We start from the raw sequence: 19,764 nt of genomic DNA, 5'->3' as shown, positions 1-19,764 counted from the left end.
AATGAATCACTTGAGAAATAGTACTTTGAATATACTACAAGCAAGTTATACTCCAAAGCACTAAACACAGTGGGTTAAGTCTGTCTGTCTGTCTGTCTTTCTTTCTTTCTTTCTTTCTTTCTTTCTTTCTTTCTTTCTTTCTTTCTTCCTTTCTTCCTTCCTTTCTTCCTTTCTTCCTTTCTTCCTTTCTTCCTTTCTTCCTTTCTTTCACTGTTTATTTATTTTTGAGAGACAGAGGGAGACAGAGGATCCCAAGCGGGCTCTGAGCTGTCAGCACGGAGCCTGACGCAGGACTCAAACCCATGAACTGTGAGATCATGACTTGAGCCCAAGTCGGACGCTTAACCGACTGAGCCACCCAGGTGCCCCAGTTAAGTTTTATAAGTAGCAATTTTTTTTCACGGCGTAGATGGGTGGGCACCTGCTGCTGTGTGGGCCTGTGGTCCTGGCCCTGAGCTGCCACGGCTCCTAACCGGACCACACTGGCAGCCCTGGGGAGGCGGCGCCCACAGGCTGGAACGGCGCTCCTTGAGGCTGCCCCTGGGGGCGCGCTGTGCTGCCTCGGCCCCCCCGGGTGGCTGGCCCGACACCCAGCTCAGCCCCAGGATGCCGGCCTCATTTTAGCACAGGCCAAGCGCACAGGTCGCTGCAGGCCCAGGAGGGAGAAGCTGTCCCTGGCGCCGACAGTCAGAGAGGGAGCAGCTACTTGCCTTGTACAGGTTTGGGCTTTCACTCCTGGATTCGTTCCTGGGGCTGTTCTGAGAGAGCACGACAAACCGGGTGGTTTAGACGGCAGGAAGCGTGTTGTCTCATGGTTCTGGAGGCTGGAGATCTCCTGAAATCAAGGAGCTGGGAGGGCGGCTCCTGGTGAGGGCCATGAGGGTGAGCCCTCCTCAAGGCCCCTCTCGTTGGCTTGGGGATGGCCGTCGTCGCGTTTACGTGTGTGTGTGTGTGTGTCTTGAAACCGCCCCCCTACCTTTTTTAAAAGTTTATTTATTTTTGAGAGGGAGTGTGAGCAGGGGAGGGGCAGAGAGAGGGAGACACAGAATGTGAAGCAGGTTACAGACTCTGAGCTATCAGCACAGAGCGGGGCTCAAACCCACGAACTGCGGGATCATGCAGTGAGTCAAAGTCAGACGCTTAACTGACCGAGCCACCAAGGCGCCCTGAAATGTCCCCCTTTTCAGCCCACCTGAATGACCTCATTTTAACGGAACTACCTCGTTAAGGACTCCACCTAAGGCCATAGTCTTTTTTTTTCTTTTAATGTTATTTTAACGTTTATTTATTTTGAGAGAAAGAGAGAGTGTGAGCAGGGGAGGAACGGGGTGGGTGGGGGAGAGAATCCCAAGCAGAGCGGCACAGGGCTTAATCTTACAAACCATGAGATCACGACCTGAGCTGCAGCCAAGAGTCAGAAGCTTCATTGACTGCGCCACCCGGGTGCCCCAGGGCCATATTCTGAGGTGGTGGGGGGCTAGGACACCAGCATAGGAATACGGGCGGGATGCAGTTTGGCCTGTAACAGCCCTAAGATGCTGTGTCTCCCAGGGGCCTCTGTCTCTGCTGCCAAGCCCATGGCCCTGTCCCACCATGAGGCTCCTGACCATGACAGCCCACAGTTACAGGAGGGCAAGGTGCACGGCCTCTGGCTCTAGATCTTCCAGATTCCGATGTCTCCTGTCTGTCTTCCTGCCTTCAAATCCCCCCTCCCTCCACCTTCCCATCTCTTCTGCTCCTTAACTCCCCAACCTCTGCTAGAAGGCTCCAGAAGGCTGGCCATGCTCCCACTCACGAAGCACCTGCGAGCCAGTGCTGACTCTGTCCCTTGCCCTCCCGCCCTCTCACACCCCCAGGCTGTCTGTCCTGCCTCTGGCACCCCCTGTGTCCAGCTCCTCCCACCCCTCACCCCCCCACTGCAGCTGCGGCTGTGTTCCGCCCTCCCGGCTTCCCCTCAGCCCCTCCCCACGGCAGCCCTTGCAGTCCTGGGTCCTAAACCGGAGCTTTGATAAGCCCCCTCCCCCCGCATCAGGCAACTTCCAGGGTCCCCCCTTGTCTACTAAGTCAAGACAAAAGCTTTTGGCTTAGCCTTCAGGGACTCTACGATTTTGAAATGCATTTAGACCTCCTGGCATTCGTCAGCTTGGGCTACTATCACAAAGTACCACACACTGGGGGTGGGGGTGGGGGGCTTAAGCATAGAAAGTGATTTCTCATGGCTCTGGGGGCTGGGAGTCAGAGGTCAGGATGCCAGCCCAGTCACATCGGGCGAGGGCTCCCTTCTTGGCTTGCCGACGGCCCCCCTCCCTGAGCTGTAACTCTGCCTTTCTGTGCGCGTGCAGAGAGAGGGAAAGAGAAGGAGGGAGAGGTCTCTTCCTCTTCTCATAAGGCCACCGGTCCTATCAGATTAGTTCAGACTCTCATGACCTCTTTTAACCTTAATTACTTCCTAAAGGTCCTGTCTCCTGATGGAGTCCCATGGGGAGTCAGGGCTTTAACGTATGCATTCAGGAAGGACACGGTGCAGTCCGTCGCAGACCTCAAGTGTTTATAGAACACGTACTGGGTGCTGGACACTGGTCTAGGGGTTAGCGACAGAGCCAAGTAGACAGCGGGTAGACAGAAAACTGCATCTATATCTACATATCTGACTAAGGCATAGAGTCATATGTATATATTCACCCGCGGAAATGTAAACACTCAAATTGCAGGCACTGATAAGAGCCTTGAAGAAAAATAAAGCGTGACAAGGGAAGAGCGACCATCAGGGGCGCGGCACTGTTTTAAAAGATGATCAGGAGAGATCTCTAAAGCAGTGACATTTAAGCGGATGGAGACAGAAGTAAAATAACTTAAGCGTTCAACCGCAGGAATTTGATTCTTTGGATCGAGAGTCCACAGACTTTTCTGTAAAGGGAAAGGAGGAAACATTTTTGGCTTTTGTGGGCTGTGTGATCTTGGTCTGCATCACAACTGCCCCTGTTCTGCTGCTGTATCACAAAAGCCTCCACGGCAATATAGAAACAAATATAGAAACAAAGAATGTGGCCCTGTGCCAATAAAACTTTATTTGTAAACGCTGAAATTTGAACTTCGTATACCGTGTATGTGTCATGAAACATTCCTCTTCTTTTGATAGTTTTATTCAACAGGGAAAACCATTCCTAGTTTACGGGCTCTGTAAAAACGTGCAATGGACCAGGTGTGGCCCGCGGGCTGCAGTGAGCAAACTCCTGCCTGCGTCCATATGAGGCTTCTCCCAGTTGTGCGATGAGAGTAGAGACCCCTGTAGGGCGAAGGACACGAGTCCCTGGCACACAGCAGGTGCTCGATATGTATTCATTTTTTGTTGTTGTTTTTAAGTAGGGTTCACGCCCCGCATGGAGCCCAATGCAGGACTTGAACCCATAAAGCTGAGATCAATACCTGAGCTGAGCCAGAGTCTGACACTCAACCAACTGAGCCACCCAGGCACCCCTCAATACATATTTTTTTAAGAAGATAGAGGAGGGAGGGGCCAGAACGAAACAGGGTGCGGTCGGTTAAGCGTCTGACTTTGGCCCAGGTCATGATCTCACGGTTCATGAGTTTGAGCCCCGCGTCGGGCTCTGTCAACAGCCTAGAGCCTGTTTCAGATTCTTTGTCTCTCTCTCTCTGACCCTCCCCTGCTCATGCTGTCTCTCTGTCTCTCAAAAACAAATAAACGTTAAAAAAATTTTTTTTTTTGAAGAAGAAAACAGGGGGTCAGGATGCCTGGAAAGTGGAATTCCTAGCTCAGGACCCCCAGGCTGATACGACCTCACCTCACCATGTCCTGTTGGGGTGTAAAGCCATTACCTTCCATTTCTTTGGGGCCCCTGCAGGCTCCGGAAGAAAAGAGGTGTTGACACACCTTGGAAATGCCCACAAGTTCACAGCCTCCTGTCCTTCCTCAGGGTCAAGCATCCCGGGCAGCCCCCCCCCGCCCCCGCCAGCCCACCAAGATCTAGCTGCTGTCTCCCACCACCTGAAAACTTCCACTGACCACCCCCCAGACACAAATCCAGAAAAGGACACGTGTAGCCACAGCCCAAAGCCCACTTGTGGCCTGTCTCCTGCTTAATAACTCACAAGTGCCACTAATGTGCATTTTTAGTGAGAACATCTCAGTCCCCACTCAGAAAACTCATTTGCTTCCCCCATGCAGGGCCCCTGACTGCTAAATTAATCTCCCCATTTGTCCCCTCCTGAGTCATCTAATATTACTGCTGGCTAATTAAACATCAAAGCCCCAAGTACAACAGCCCTGCCAGAGGGCTCCTAATGCCTGGTTTCAAGGGTGTAGTTCAATGCAGCCCAGGGTGGAGCGAGTCAGGGCTAACGCCCGGGTCCCCCGGGTTCTGGGCTCGAATGACCACCCCTCACGCATCTGCAACCTCCACAGATGGCCGTTTTCATTATGCCTGTTACCTCGCTACCTCCACACCCTGCCGATGAGGGCTGCTGGCTGTCCCCACCCCCAGGAGCCGCACCCCACGCCTCTTCCTCCCGCCTCACGGTGCTCCCCACCGTCTGCCCTCGCACCACTCCCCCCAGGGGGTCCTAGCTGGCCCCCAGTGCCGGCTCTGCGTCTCTTTTCCCCCACCTGGGATTCCAGCTACCCCCTCAGCCTCTAGGCCATTCCTAGAGATGGTCAAGAGAGGGTGTAAACTGGCTGAGCAATGCCCAGTCCTTAGGGAGGGTGGCCGGGGTGCCTCCCCCATGGGCAAGGTCAGATTTTGGGGGTTCTCATGGACACTGAGGAATTCGTCACCGCAGAGCCTTGCCCAAAGGTGTGACTTCCGTCACCCGCGTGTCTGCTGGAAGAGACAGTCATGGAGACAGAATCCTATTTTTTTTTAATGTTTTTTATTTATTTCTAGGAGAGAGAGAGAGAGAGACAGTGTGAGCAGGGGAGGGTCAGAGAGAGAGGGAGTCACAGACTGAAACAGGCTCCAGGCTCTGAGCTGGCAGTCAGCACAGAGCCCGACACGGGGCTCGAACCCACGAACCACGAGATCATGACCTAAGCGAAAGTCGGACGCTTAACCGACTAAGCCACCCAGGCGCCCCCCCCTTTTTTTTTTTAGACAGAATCTTAAAGAAGCGTTGAGGCTGTCTGGCCAGGCCTCCAAAGGAAACGGAGCTGTTTGTATGTGGCTCCACCAGGGGATGTAAGTAAAATAACCTGGGGCTGAGTAGGCAGGAAGTGCGAGTGAAGGGAAGAATCCCTCCAAATCCACGCCCGCCCCCGGTGTGGTGGGACGGCAGTAACACTTGCGGCAGTGACCTTGCCGAGAGCACTGGCCGGTGCACTAGGAGTAGCACGTTATAACGCCCGTAGCGAGAAGTGAGGGCTGACAGTTAGGAGGTGATTACATTCATCCAGGAGAAAGACGATGCTGGCCTGGCCGCGGTGTTGCCCAGTCAGATGGGGGGAAAGAGAAGGGCGTGGATTCTAGAGCTGCGTGGAAGCTAAGATGGTGCGACTTGGGGAGGCACTGGAGGTGGGGGAGACAGAGAATGGAGTCCAGGACAGCCCCCAATGGTGGCTTGCACAGGTGGGTGGGGATGCCCAGCACTGAGATGGGAATCACTGGGGATGACCAGATCTGGCTGCTGCAGGGGCGAGTCATGGCGGCCTCCATGGGTCCTCTGTCTGCCATCTCTTGCGTGGTTCTGGAGACATCTTCAACACGCTGTTCACCGACCTTCTGTTCCTCAGATTCCAACATGGTGGCACAGATGCCTTAGCACAGAGCTTTTCTATTCTGCGGGCCAGAAAGGTGGCTGTGCTATGCCTCTCACCTCAGGACCTTTGCATAAGCTGTTCTTTCTGCCCACAAGACCTTGCTCTTCTTTCTTTGCCAAATTAATACCTACTCGTCCTGAAGGTCTCTAGTTAGAAGTCAAACGTTCTGGGTTAGGCTCCCCTTCCATGTGCTTCCCCAGTGCCTTATATACAACCCACATCCCAGGTTATGATGGCCATTGCACTTGGTTATAATGACGCATAAACTGTCATCCCTCCCTTGACCCCCACATTGCACAATGAACTCCATGAGGACAGCGATCACATCTGTCTAGTTTGTCACCATGGCCCTGGCCCTTGCTACCTTGCTTGGAACATAGGAGATACTCAGTAAACACATGTTGGATGAATGAACGAACGAACGAACGAACGAATGAATGAATGAATTATGCATAATGACCAAGAGGCAGGAGAGTCAGCAGCTAAGAGCATGGCTTGAAAGACAGACTGCCTGGATTTGACTCCTGGTTCCAGTTTACTAGCTTTGTGATCTTGGACAACTTAGTTAACCTCTCTGTGCCTCAGTTTCCTCGTCTGTAATATGAGCACAATTAGATTTTGCTTGGCACATAGTGAGTGCTTATTGAATGCCAGTTTTCAGTAGTAGTCCTTCAGCGTACTCTGTGATTTCTTTCCTGGACTTAGCCCACTTAATCGTAATTCACCAGTCTTCCTCACCAGTCTGAGCCCCTCCAACCCGATGAGATGACAATTTGGGCTCCTTTCTGACTTCATCTCCTTGAAATAGCCATACTCACACACTCCAGCCACACCGGCCTCCTCGCTGGACCTTGGAACTTAACAAGCTCATCCTACCTCAGGGCCTTTGCACTTGCCTTTCTCTCCTCCACTTAGTCATCCATATATATTCTTACAACCAACTGATATTATATCATTTGTGTGTTGGTTTATTTATAATTTGTCTCCATTTCTTTGACAATAATGTCCCTGAAGGGTCAAGGCACTTTCTGTCTTAATCACTACAGTGTCCACAGTGCCTGACAGTGTCTAGCCCATAATAGGTCCTCAATAAATACTAGCTGAGCATGTGAATGCCCCGCCGCAGGGTCACTACCCAGTGCTCCGTTCTTCGGTATGAATGTGACTCCACATTGGCCTGTCTTCTCCCTTCCCTCACTCAGCTGTCATGTCAAGGTGTGCCTGCTGCATCTGACAGTTGCTGACTAACTGAGGCTTGTCTGTTGCAAAAGCAGGTAGACAATTCCTCAGAAACACCCAAGACAGAATGCGATCCTCATTAATGAGGCCTCAGATGGATGAGCCAAGAATGTCAGCCAGGACTTATTCCCCCCCCCGCCCCCCACCTACTGGGCAATTTGTTTATAGAAGTGAAGACAAATGGGGGACTGAGGGTGTTTAAGACAGAGCAGTCAGTGCAAAGGCCCTGAGGCAGGAACACACTGGGCATTTTTGAGAGGCAGAAACCTAAAGTTCAGGGGAAATATTCATGCTTCAGAACTATCTGATTGGATCTTTTCTGTTTTCCCAGCACTCACGAGAAATAGTGCATTTGGGCCGTAGCAGGAAAGCCCAGAAATCCAAGTAACTTGACCTAGCTTCAGATGTGATTCCTTAGGCCTGAAAGCCAGTACTGTTCAGAGGCTGACGGTGTCCCTTGCTCGTTTATTCATTCAACAAAAATTCACTGAGCCCCTGCCATGTGCTAAGACCTGCGTTAGACACCAGCAAGGCCACCTTTGAGTTCCTGATCCCTCTCCGCAGAACAGTACCCCAAAGGCTTTCCTGCAGTGCCTCCTTCTTCATCGGCAGAGGGGCCAGGTTCCCAGCCACCCTGCCCATGTCACCTTCTCTTGGTGCAGACACTTGGTAACTCTGGCACATTCCAGGAAGACCAGCTCTTTTCCCCGTCTCTGCAGACAGTTTCCGAGTGCCCACCGGACCCTGCCTAACGTTCCTTCTCCAATCTCTCCTCCAGCCCCCTGCCTCGGGGAAACAGTCTCCCACGAAGAATGGCAGTCCCTCCAAGTGCCCCCGCTTCCTCAAGGTGAAGAACTGGGAGACCGACGTGGTTCTCACTGACACGCTTCACCTCAAGAGCACACTGGTGAGTAACCCAGCAGGGCATGGACCCACCTCACACTGGCCGCATTTGGCGCTGGACAAGTCTGTCGTGGGGCCAGCCCCGTGCACAGCAGGGCGCTCAGCATCGCCCCTGGCCCATACGCGTGAGATTCCTCGCCCCCCTTGAAGTTGTAACCACACCACAAATGTCTCGAGATATTTCTCGGTGTCCCCGGGGTGGGAAGCCCCTCCCATCTGAGAACCACTGGCAGATACCTACTCATTCGTGTAAATATTTTCTTTTTCTAATTATTTTAATATTTCTGTTTATTTTTGAGAAGGAGAGAGAGAGAGTCAAGGTGTGAGTGGAGGAGGGGCAGAGAGAGAGGGAGACACAGAATCCGAAACAGGCTTCAGGCTCTGAGCCGTCAGCACAGAGCCTGATGCGGGGCTCGAACTCATCTACCGCGAGATCATGACCTGAGCCGAAGTCAGAGGCTTAACCTCCTGAGCCACCCAGGCGCCCCAGATATATTTTTTATTTGTGTACTTTGAACCTGAAAGAATCCAGGAGGGATTTCTGGTTCTGAATGCATTTTCTTTATCTCTCATAGTCTGACGCTAATGGGATCTTGAGCAAGCCCTTCTTTGCTTTCACAGTGTTTCCGCTAAACTTTTATATCCCATTTTTTAACAGTCAGCAAATCACCATATTGCTTTACATTTTCGTTGAAAATGAGCCTCTTCAAAGAACATCGTATCGGTGAGCTGTTGCCGTGTAACAAATTTCCCCAACGCTCAGTGGCTTAAAACAGCCACTAATTATGTTTCGAAAGTCCAGAGATTGGTGCAGGGGTCCTACTGGTCGCCGTTGATCTCAAGCCTCTGCAGTCATGTGAGGGGCCGGCTCTGGGTGGGCTGGTCTAGGATGGCCTTGGCCGTGATCACTCACCTCTATTTCATGTGGTCGCTCCATCCAGCAAGCTAGCCTAGCCTGGTTCACATGGTGGTTGTGAGGTTCTCAGAGAAAATGAGCAAAAGCATGCAAAACCTCCTGAGGCCTAGGCATGGGGGTGGGCATGGGATCCCATCTGTTATTTTCTATTGGACAAAACCAGCTCATGTCCAAGGGGAGAGGATATAGGCTCTACTTCTCAATGACAGTTGTTGTGAAGGCACATTGCAAAGGGTGTGGATACAGGGAAGTGAGGAATTGGGGCGACTTCCTTGCAATCAGCATCCCATAAATGTGTTCAGCCATACTAGCAGTTCTTCCTTGATGAATATGGGATCAAAAACTACTTGAGGATTCAGCAGCAGTGAGTCTGACGCTTAGGGAGAGCCAGTCAGGAAGCCCCTCTTCCCCAAGCCAAGTAGAGCAAACACTTTCAGAACCCCAGAACGCCGCCCATCATTCCCTACCAGGCCTGATGACCCCATCCTACAACGGCCGGAAGCTGGCACTTGAGCAGGCCTGTTTGGGAATTAAAGGCCAAGTCAACTCCACCACCAACGTCAGACCCATGTCCTCAGCCCGACGCGGGCCTGCACGTGGTAGCTCGAATCTCTCTTTCCCTCCAGGAAACGGGCTGCACCGAGCACATCTGCATGGGCTCCATCATGCTTCCCTCTCAGCAAATTCGAAGGCCCGAGGACGTCCGCACGAAAGAACAGCTCTTCCCTCTCGCCAAAGAGTTCATTGACCAGTACTACTCATCAATTAAAAGGCAAGTGTATGTTGGCTCCGGGGACCCAGGGCGAGTTACCAAGTACCTGGGACAAAGACTTCAACTCCAGCTCTTCAGACAGTTGAACCCAGCGTAAGGGCTCTGCCCACCATGTACGCATGGGTTAAAAACTAGTGGCCCGGGGGCCAAATCTGGCCCCCAGAAATGTCTTGGTTTGGCCTGCAAAGTGTTGCTTAAATTTATAATAGTTCAAGCAACTCCGTGCCCAGGTATAAAAGAAACTCTCCCCTTGTTCACCAGAAGATATGCGTGTAAGTGTTCACTGAAATGTGAATTTAATGGGAAAAAATTTAAAAGGAAAGAGCCAACCAGAAACCACCTCGACTCCCTCAACAGGAGGATGTGTGGGGATGTGGTGGTATTTTCTGAGTTACGGAATATTATACAGCTGTACAAAGTGAACGAGGTAGCCCTCAGCACATTGGTGGGAATGAAGCTTGAAAATAACTCTGCAAAAGGTAGAAAGGATAAGTTTGTAGAAGAATGCATTCAGGTTAGCATCATTTATATAAGCTTTGTAAACATACAGAATAATACAGTGTGTGATTTAGGGAATATATACACATGTGACAAATATATGGAGAAAAGCTTGAGACACTTCCAGGAAGAAAATGGGTTATGATGGAAAAATAGTTGGGGCGCCCAGGGGGGCTCAGTCGGTTAAGCGTCCAACTTCAGCTCAGGTCATGATCTCACGGTTTGTGGGTTCGAGCCCCACGTCAGGCTCTGTGCTGACAGCTCAGAGCCTGGAGCCTGCTTCGGATTCTGTGTCTCCCCCTCTCTCTGCCCCTCCCCTGCTCATGCTCTGTCTCTGTCTCTCAATCATAAATAAAAACATTTAAACAAAATTTTTTAAATGATGGAAAAATAGTCCCCAAGGAATTATAATATCATTTCTCTTTTATTATTTTTTAAAGTTTTATTTATTTATGTAATCTCTCCACCCAACATGGGGCTCAAACTCATGACCCTGAGATCAAGAGTCATACGCTCCTCTGACTGAGCCAGCCAGGTGCCCCTCATTTAGTATTTCTCAGGCTTGGGTATTCATCACAGTATTCTCGATACCTTTTTGTAAGCCCCAAATTTTTCATAATAATTTTTTTCAGCCTTCTCTACTTGAATTCCTTGTCATCACTTAAAAATGAGAAGATTTCTCTTTAAAAATGGCTCAGTCAGCATGGAGGAGGGCACTTGTTGGAATGAGCACTGGGTGTTATATGTAAGCCAACTTAACAGTAAGCAAATTTAAGGGGAAAAATGGCTCAGTCGGTGGAGCATGCGATTTTTGATCTTGGGGTTGTGAGTCTGAGCCCCATATTGGGTGGAGAGATTACTTTAAAATAAGATCTTTAAAAACGAATAAATAAAGGGGCGCCTGGGTGGCTCAGACGGTTAAGTGTCTGACTTCGGCTCAGGGCATGAGCTCACAGTTTGTGAGTTTGAGCCCCGTGTTGGGCTCCGTGCTGACAGCGCAGAGCCTGGAGAGTGTTTCACATTCTGTGTCTCCCTCCCTCTCTCTCTCTCTCTCTCTCTCTCTCTCTCTCTCTCTCTCCAGTTCCTCTTGAAAGGAGATCTTTGGTTTTATTTGTTTGTTTCTGTTTTTGTTTTCAATCGAATTTTATCTGTTTGTTTGTTTGGAATAGAATTTAGTGGTTCATCTCTTACATGTAACACCCAGTGCTCTTCTCCTGAAATGAAAGCCAGGTACAGGCTCTCTGGTCGGTTGCAGTCTCCACCCAGCCAGCTCGGTCGCCGTGGGCCTTTGTGGACCCTGGCATTCACAGGCCACCTATGTTTGAACCACCGTGTCCGCATCAACCCACACTTGCTGCAGCTTCTGGCCGCGCGGAACGGCTCACTCCTTCCACCGACCCCTGACTCGGGAGAGAAGGTGACACTCCCATGTCCCTTCCCTCCTCACTCAGATTTGGCTCCAAAGCCCACACGGAGAGGCTGGAAGAGGTGAATAAAGAGATCGAAACCACCGGAACCTACCAGCTCAAGGACACAGAGCTCATCTACGGGGCCAAGCATGCTTGGCGGAACGCCTCCCGCTGCGTGGGCAGGATCCAGTGGTCCAAGCTGCAGGTAGGGGGTGAGGCTCCTTGGAGGGTGGGGAGGGAGGGAAGGGGCCGTACAAAGGGCCGGCTCTCACCAAGGCCACCTGGCCGGTGTGGCGAAATCCCGGACGGTGGTCGCGGGGTCCCTGCCTCACAGTCAGGTCTCACTTAGCCAACATGCTGGGCTTTTTTTTTTTTAATGTTTATTTGTATTTTGAGAGAGGTGTGGGGGAGGGGCAGAGAGAGAGACAGAGAGAGAGAATCCCAAGCAGACTCAGCACTGTCGGCACAGAGCCCGACGTGGGGCTCGATATCACGAACCATGAGGTCATGCCCTGAGCCGAAATCAAGAGTCAGACGCTCAACCGACTGAGCCAGCCAGGCGCCCCAATGCAGCGTTTTGGTTTTTTTTAAAGGAACTTGCACGTCTCTTGGTTAAGTCCACTTTACCACAGACCCTTACCACTCTCTTTAGTGCTCCGCCTACGCTTTGCGTAGCTATATTATCCACCTACTCTCTGAAAGCGTTAGATTCTCTGTCCCCTGCAAGGATTTCTGCCCCCTTGGGGAATAGTTTGAAATAAGAAGTAGATTCGTTATCAAGGTGGGGTGGGGGGTGTTTGATTTTTGTTTTTAAATCCCTCATCCCTAGTGACCTAGCAGAAAAACCCTGCAGCCCGCCCGAGTCTCCTTTTTGCTCATCACCCCTTCACCGCCTTCACCTACACACCACGCCTGCCTTCAGGGGAGGTTTTCTGGTCTGATTGACCGTGGTTATTAGGACAGGAAAAAGAAACCATAAACGCCAGCCCGGATCACACGCGTGGAGTGCCCGCTACTCTAGAGGGACAGCAGGTGGCGTGGGCTCCAGTTCCCGTCCCTGCGGGAAGGCTGCGCCGGGGAACCGAGGAGGGAAGGAGGAGGCGCCCGCTCTCACCGTGTATCCTTTGCAGGTGTTCGATGCCCGCGACTGCACCACCGCTCACGGGATGTTCAACTACATCTGCAACCACATCAAGTATGCCACCAACAAAGGGAACCTCAGGTGAGCCCACCGGCTCCGGGGAGGGGGGTCCGATGGCCCCAGGGCATTGACTGTTGGGTGTGGAGTGGGCCCACCTGCTGGGGAAAGGCTCCCCGTCTGTCTCCTCTTGGGGAGATGTGCCACACGGCCAGAGGCGGCCGGGCTTCGTTGTTCCACCTGCCATGTGCTGTCTCTTCCGGAAGAAACAGACTCTTGCGTGGCAACCAAAATCCCGTTCAACCCTCACAGTTCATTCTCAGCCGTGGAGGGGGCAGGAAGGGGTGTTTCCCGTTGCCCGGACTCAAAAGTCCCATTGCCAATGGTGACGTGCTTTTACCAGCTCTCGCTCTTTTGCCTGGAGCTGCCTCAGAATCTCCCGGGATTTAAAAGAGAAGTTTGCTTCCTGCCGCTGTGAGCACTGCTCCTCCAGGTTAAGCCAAGCGAGCCACGCCTTGGATTCCTAAGAACCAGCCCGGGAAGGAAGCGAAGACAGGGAGGCACCGATGTGAGCTGCTGGCTTCCACACTGGCCAGTGGCAGCTGGAAGGCGACAGCTGGGGACCCCGCAGCCCAGCCGTTAGACGTGTTACTCCTGTGCGATGAGCCCTGCCCAGGCATCTGGTCCAGCCGCCGAGGACCGGCCCCGGGGTGGGGCCCTGTGGACCACAGCAGGGACAGTCCCACCAGCCCCCCCTAGTGGCTTATTTGCATCCAGCATGGGTTTTCTTGGATGGGTCCCTTCCTTGAGAAGGAAATGTGTCCCAGCTGAGCCCACCAGTGGGAAAGGGTCTGTCATGGAAGCCCAGAAGCTGCTCGGGGAAGTAGTAGTCAGATCTTTTCCTGAAAGACCTCACCCCTCGGAGAACACCAAAGGGTCAAGGTCTCAGCCCTCAAAGAGCTGATGGGTGGTTCTGGTAGTTTCCAAACGGTGCTATTCCAAGGCAGTATCGGGGTGGGGGGTCACCGGAAGCCAGACAGTGCACCTCCACTTTTTTCAGTTTTCAGTTGAGGGTCTTCTTGAGATCTTTTATTAAAGAAAATATTCAGCCGATTCCTTTTTTTTTTACACTTTTTAAAAAATTTTACTTTAGAGAGAGAGCACGAGTCGAGAGGGGTAGAGAAAAGAGATAGAGAGAGAGAGAGAGAGAGAGAGAGAGAGAATCCCAAGCAGACTCCATGATCAGCATGGAGCCAGATGGAGGGCTCAATCCCACAACCCTGAGACCATGATCTGAGTGGAAATCAAGAGTCAGACACTCCACTGACTGAGTGATCCAGGCACCCCATTTTTTTTCACAAGTTTCCAAAAAATTTTTTTAATGTTTATTTATTTCTCAGAGAGAGAGGAAAAAAATGTGCAACGTGAGGGAGGGGCAGAGAGAGAGGAAGACCGGGGATCTCTGTACCAACTGCAGATAGCCCGACGCAGGCCTCGAATGCACGAACCGCTAGATCATGACCTGAGCCAAAGTCAGACACTTAATCGATTGAGCCACCCAGGCGCCCCCACAAGTTTTAAACCACAAATCTGGACATGATAAGAAGGCCATATATAGAAATTATCGAAACATAACAGGAAGGCTGGCAAGGGAGAAGAAGGGAGGGAAAGAGAGAGATGGAATTTAAACAGAGCAGGGCATTCGATCTGCCATTCAGTGAAATTGTGTTTAGGAAACAGAAGCGTATTCTATTTCTTCTGCGGGTCTCAGTTCCCGCACACAGAGTAAGGATTCCGCCCGCTGTATGCGACTCTGGTGTTTCTAAACGTGCCTTTTAAATATATATTTTACACAAACAGCCTGTATCTGGTGCTCAACCAAAGAAACGGCAGTGTGTCTTACTGCTAGAGGGAACACTGACAGTTTGACTCATTCTGTGTTCGTCTCCAATATGGCGCCTTTGCCACAAGACTGCTAAGAGCCCTGGTGGACCTATGTGACTTCCACCTTCAGCCCCCGTTCTAGACTCAGCGTCCGTCCCTGCAGTATTAAATGCAATACTGTCTTGCGCACACGGTAAGACCTACGTGGGCTCAGGGGCGCCTGGGTGGCTTAGTCGGTTAAGCGTCCGACTTTCGCTTAGGTCATGATCTCGCGGTTCGTGGGTTCGAGCCCCGCGTCGGGCTCTGTGCTGACGGCCAGCTCAGAGCCTGGAGCCTGTTTCAGAGTCTGTGACTCCCTCTCTCTCTGACCTTCCCCTGCTCACGCTGTCTCTCTCTCTCCTAGAAATGAATTAAAAAATTAAAAAAAAAAAAAAAAGACCTACGTGGGCTCAGAAAGAAGGTGGTCCTGGGAACAGATAAGACAGGGGATGCTTTGTGGAGGAGGTGAATCTTGAGTCTGGCCTTGAACTTGGGTACACGACAGCAGTGAGGGATTCCAGCTGAGCTGGATAGCAGGGCAAAGGTCCAGGGGCAGGGTGTGTGTAGGAAAGGATCTGAAAGCAATGAGGTGGCCTTACCGTGTGATCCTCACACTGACCCGAGCCAGGGTGGTGTCTCCCACAGCCCGGGATCGAGTCCCCTGATGGGGCTGTTGAGTCAGGATGGCAAGAGCCGCTGGTAGGAAATAACGCTGAAATCCCGTCGTAAAGAAGTCATTCTCCTTTCAGTTGCTTTCAGTCCTTCTCATGATCCCAAAGACAAAAGTCTCAGTTTGGTGCTGAGATATCATTAACGCCTAACGCTGGTGATGTCCCCTTTAGGGGAGCGAGCTGGGCTCCGGCTCAGTGTCTTCAACAAGCACAGATATTTCTGCAACATAGTAATAGTATATGGCCTCGCAGTTCCAGTTGAGGGAGGTGAGGCCAGTGGCGATCTCCAGTTTTCCTTTAAAGTAAATAAACGTGATTTACAAGGGACGTTGATTTCTTCTTAGTCCTGTGTCTGTAGATACTGGTATGGTTCGGGGGAGGGGTGGCAAGTAGGGGAAAAGTAAGGATGGGGGTAAAAGAGCAAGAGTGGAAGTTGAAATCAGTGGTGTTCACTCTTCAAGGGGAAAGAGGGTCCCCCGTTGTTTCCATGGAGATTCCCGGCTGCCAAAGAACCCCTGGAAAACTGGCCCAAGTCAAGAGTGCTTCAAAGTCTCCAGTTAGAGCAGTATGCTCTGCTCTTAAGCGAGCTGGTGTGGGGCCTCCCATACCCTACCCTTCCTCAGACCAGTGGTCCAGTGGAGGGCCAGGGCATGGTCCCTCCCTTCCAACAGCAGCTCCGTGGGCTCTTGGGGACCTTGGCACAGAGGCAATCCACCCTGAGCCTCAGTTGGTGGCCTGGGTGACGTCTTTGCAGTGCGCCCACCAGGCGCCTCATTTCCCTCTCTCCACCGCAGATCCGCCATCACCATATTCCCCCAGAGGACTGACGGCAAGCACGACTTCCGAGTCTGGAACTCTCAGCTCATCCGCTATGCTGGCTACAAGAAGCCCGACGGCTCCATCCTAGGGGACCCGGCCAATGTGGAATTCACAGAGGTGTGTGCCTCCCACCCCACCCGGTCCCCCAAACTGTCTTTATCCATGGCCTTTTCTTCTTTTAATGTTACCGCCATAGGGAAAGCAGCCAGTGGGTTACCGTTTACTCCTCTCCAGACCCCCTGCTCCTCTGGGCTGCCCCCAGTCCACCTGGTTCCCTTACAGCTGGTCGTTTGGTCATTTTCATCCATTACCTCGCCCGACCCTCCTGATAGGAACTGTTGCCCCATTTTACAGACGAGTAGACTGAGTCTCCCCATGGCCACATGAGTTATAAAAAGGCTACTAAATGAGCAGAGGGAAAGCCAGAAGTACAGTCCAAATCTCCTGCCTCCCACCAGCAGGAGAGATGCTGATTGTGGGAGCCGTGTCTGGCATTTGCTGCCTCTGGATTGGGCACTATGGCAGACTCCTATCATTCATTCATCTGTCGATGCAGCAATTCTGCCTGCCCACCCACCCCTTCTTTGGATGGGCTTGTCTCTGCATGGTACGAACACAGCTCCTGGGAGCCCAAGTGAATTCATAAAAGCCACCACGAGGGCCGCCTGGGGGCCTCAGTCTGTTGAGCGTCTGACTTTGGCTCAGGTCATGATCTCACAGTGCATGGGTTCATGCCCCGTGTGGGGCTCTGTGCTGGCAGCTTGGAGCCTGGAGCCTGCTTCCGATTCTGTGTCTCCCTCTCTCTCTGCCCCTCCCTGCTCACGCGTTGTCTCTCTCTCTCTCTCTCAAAATAAATTAAAAAAAGAATAAAACAGTTTAAGATAAAAGCCACCAGGAAAGCAAACACCACCATCACCCCATTGGGTGGTGATGCAGCACAGGTAAGTCATGGTAGCTTCTAGCACCGTGCCCACGAGAGACACCACGGGCACACCCATGCCTAGAATGATCTCAGGCACACGGCCCGGAATCCCTTTTCCTTATCAGCCACTCAACCCCAGCCGAGGTTCATCTGTTCTTCCCTCACACCCCAGCCCCGGACCTTCCTCAGGACCCAGCTGGCAAGCCCAAACCCCCCCCACCCCCCCACCCTGACTTCATTTGCATGCAGCTTGCTCCACCCCCTCCCTGCTGACTTCATTTGCATGCGGCTTTTCTTATTGAAATGTTATTACCGGGAAGAAGGGGCTGTAACCAGGGCGACCAGGAGTTGCACCTGTGCCGGTTTAGACGCAGCCAGACTCCGGCTCCACTTGGCTGAGCGCTAACTGCATCGTTGGCTGACCTTGTCCTCACGGCCACCAGAACATAAACGCCACAGCCTCTCCCTCCCCTTCTGTCTCCAGAAACCTCGCTGACAGCACATGTTCGTCTCAGCCCCTGATTTCCTACTTCCTCTTTCTACTAACACGGCAGAAAGAATCTCCCCGAACATAACCACATGCCTGTATCTTTCGAAACCCTCCGGCTCTACACGGTCCAGTGCGGCAGCCCCTGGCCACGTGTGGCCAGTGAGCACTGGAAATGTGTTGAGTCCAAACTGAGGTGCGTCACGGGTGTAAACGACACACCGCGTCTCAGAGGCTGAGAACAAAACAGAGAGTGGGAACTACCTCATTAATAATTTTTACCTCAATTACAGGTTGAAATAATATTGTAGATAATGTTAGGCTAATCTATTATATTTATTAATAATTAATACACCTATTGAGTTCATAAATGTATGAAAATTTGTTAATGTTAAGTATCTTATTATAGTAATATTAATAATGTATTTAGGGGCGCCTGGGTGGCTTAGTCGGTTAAGCGTCCAACTGCCGCTTAGGTCATGATCTCGCGGTTCGTGGGTTCGAGCCCCGCGTCGGGCTCTGTGCTGACTGCCAGCTCAAAGCCTGGAGCCTGTTTCAGTCTGTGACTCCCTCTCTCTCTGACCCTCCCCTGCTCACGCTGTCTCTCTCTCTCTCTCTCTCCTAGAAATAAATAAAACATTAAAAATAATAATAATAATGTATTTAATAATTTATCATTAATAAATTAATGATGATTCATACACTTAGTTATACATTATACAGTATATATTTGATATATTTGTTGAATAAATATATTACATATTTAACCTTAATGTCAAATATATTAATATATTGATAGCAATACTTTAATACAGTATTAATAAATTGATATTACTATAATAAATTATAATTGTGATTTCTAACTTGAATAGTATTGAACTTTTTAAATTGTTGACATATTATTAAAATGAATATATCATTTAAATTATTGCACCTGATCTTTGTTGGACTTTTGTTTACTTTTTCAAGCGTGGCTACTCGAAAAATTTGTTAATTGCCTATGTGGCTGGCTTTATATTTTCATTGGACCGCTGCTCTCACAGATGCATTTATGCACAAATTCTGATAATTCTGCGCTCACCAACTATGGTAGATTTTCTGTATCTCTCAGGGTGCCCGATGCAAACAGCTCCAGAGCGAGTTAGTAGGACATCCTGGACCCTGTGCTCGAGGGCATCACAGACGCAGATTCAGCTCTTAACCCTCCGGAGTTCTGGGGCCGCAAGAAGAACTCAGAAAACGTAACAGAGCGCAGTGCAGGAGACCAGATTTGCCTTCTGTCCTGAGGGCCAGGAGAAGGCACATAGACAGACACGTGTGATGTCAGACAGAACTGTATGGCGGGGGTGGCGTGGCCCGAGCCTCCAGAGGAAGGTGCTGCTGGCAGGCTTGCACTGGGGCCTCTGCCCTGCCCTCCATTGCCATAGCGTCTGGAGGGTCTGAGGACATGTTGACCGCGGCTGGTTGTGACCTGGCCCCTTCTGGTTGCAGATCTGCATCCAGCAAGGCTGGAAACCCCCAAGAGGCCGCTTCGATGTGCTGCCACTCCTGCTCCAGGCCAATGGCAACGACCCCGAGCTCTTCCAGATTCCCCCAGAGCTGGTGCTGGAAGTGCCCATCAGGCACCCCAAGTAAGAGGGACTGGCATGGGGTGCGTGAGGGTGGGTGGATTCGCCCGGCGCCCCTCCTTACCCATCCCTAACCCCCGGCTCTCCCTCCAGCCTGGACGGAGGCTGAAAGGGGGGGTCTGGCCCCTTCCTCACGGTGGCCTTGGGCAGAGTGTGGGCTTCCCCAAGAATGAGTAAGTCCTCCTGACTAGCCGGAGGACCACCATCTCTTCTGAATCAGAATCTCCCTCCTCACCCTCCTCCCAAGCTCAGCCAGGACCTGCCCTTTTTCCAGCCGTATGAGGGCACCTCCTGTCCTGTGAGCCCTAGAACTATGTGACCTGACGTGGGTCAAGTTCAAAAGGAATTTGGAGCCAGGAAGGAACTGCAAGGGCTGGGCCAGCCGCACAAGCAAACTCACACTTTGAGAGTAAGAGAGGTCCTTAGTGAGACAGTAGCCTTGGAGGCAAAATTGGGGGGTAGGGTGAGGGAAGGGTGCCCCAAAGCTCAGTGATCAAGATAAATATTATTTTCATGTAATATACTTATGAAAATCAATTTTATATCAAAAAATTCAATCCAAATTTAAATATTTTTACCTGAAATTTTCTAATAAAGACAGGATCCAGTTCAGGGCTGAAATGCAGGTGAAGTAGGTGAGTCAGGCCTGTGCAAGGTGAGACCCGTTTT

General features: G+C 51.3%; 1 protein-coding gene across 1 annotated transcript in view; it reads left to right on the top strand.

Annotated features, from left to right (window-relative positions):
- The window catches only part of NOS1 (nitric oxide synthase 1), an 81,703-nt gene that overhangs the window by 19,397 nt on the left and 42,542 nt on the right, over positions 1-19,764 (top strand). The window contains exons 3-8 of the mRNA XM_039233421.1: positions 7,788-7,916; positions 9,455-9,600; positions 11,550-11,712; positions 12,638-12,729; positions 16,034-16,175; positions 18,959-19,098. Coding sequence (XP_039089352.1) covers positions 7,788-7,916; positions 9,455-9,600; positions 11,550-11,712; positions 12,638-12,729; positions 16,034-16,175; positions 18,959-19,098 — 812 coding nt within the window. The remainder of the gene's footprint in view (positions 1-7,787; positions 7,917-9,454; positions 9,601-11,549; positions 11,713-12,637; positions 12,730-16,033; positions 16,176-18,958; positions 19,099-19,764) is intronic.

This window comes from Hyaena hyaena, unplaced genomic scaffold (genome assembly GCF_003009895.1).
Source record: "Hyaena hyaena isolate Hyena2069 unplaced genomic scaffold, ASM300989v1 scaffold_0, whole genome shotgun sequence".
Classification (NCBI taxonomy): domain Eukaryota; kingdom Metazoa; phylum Chordata; class Mammalia; order Carnivora; family Hyaenidae; genus Hyaena; species Hyaena hyaena.
The sequence above is the reverse complement of the archived record's forward strand: the minus strand, read 5'-3'. Positions and strand labels throughout refer to the sequence as shown.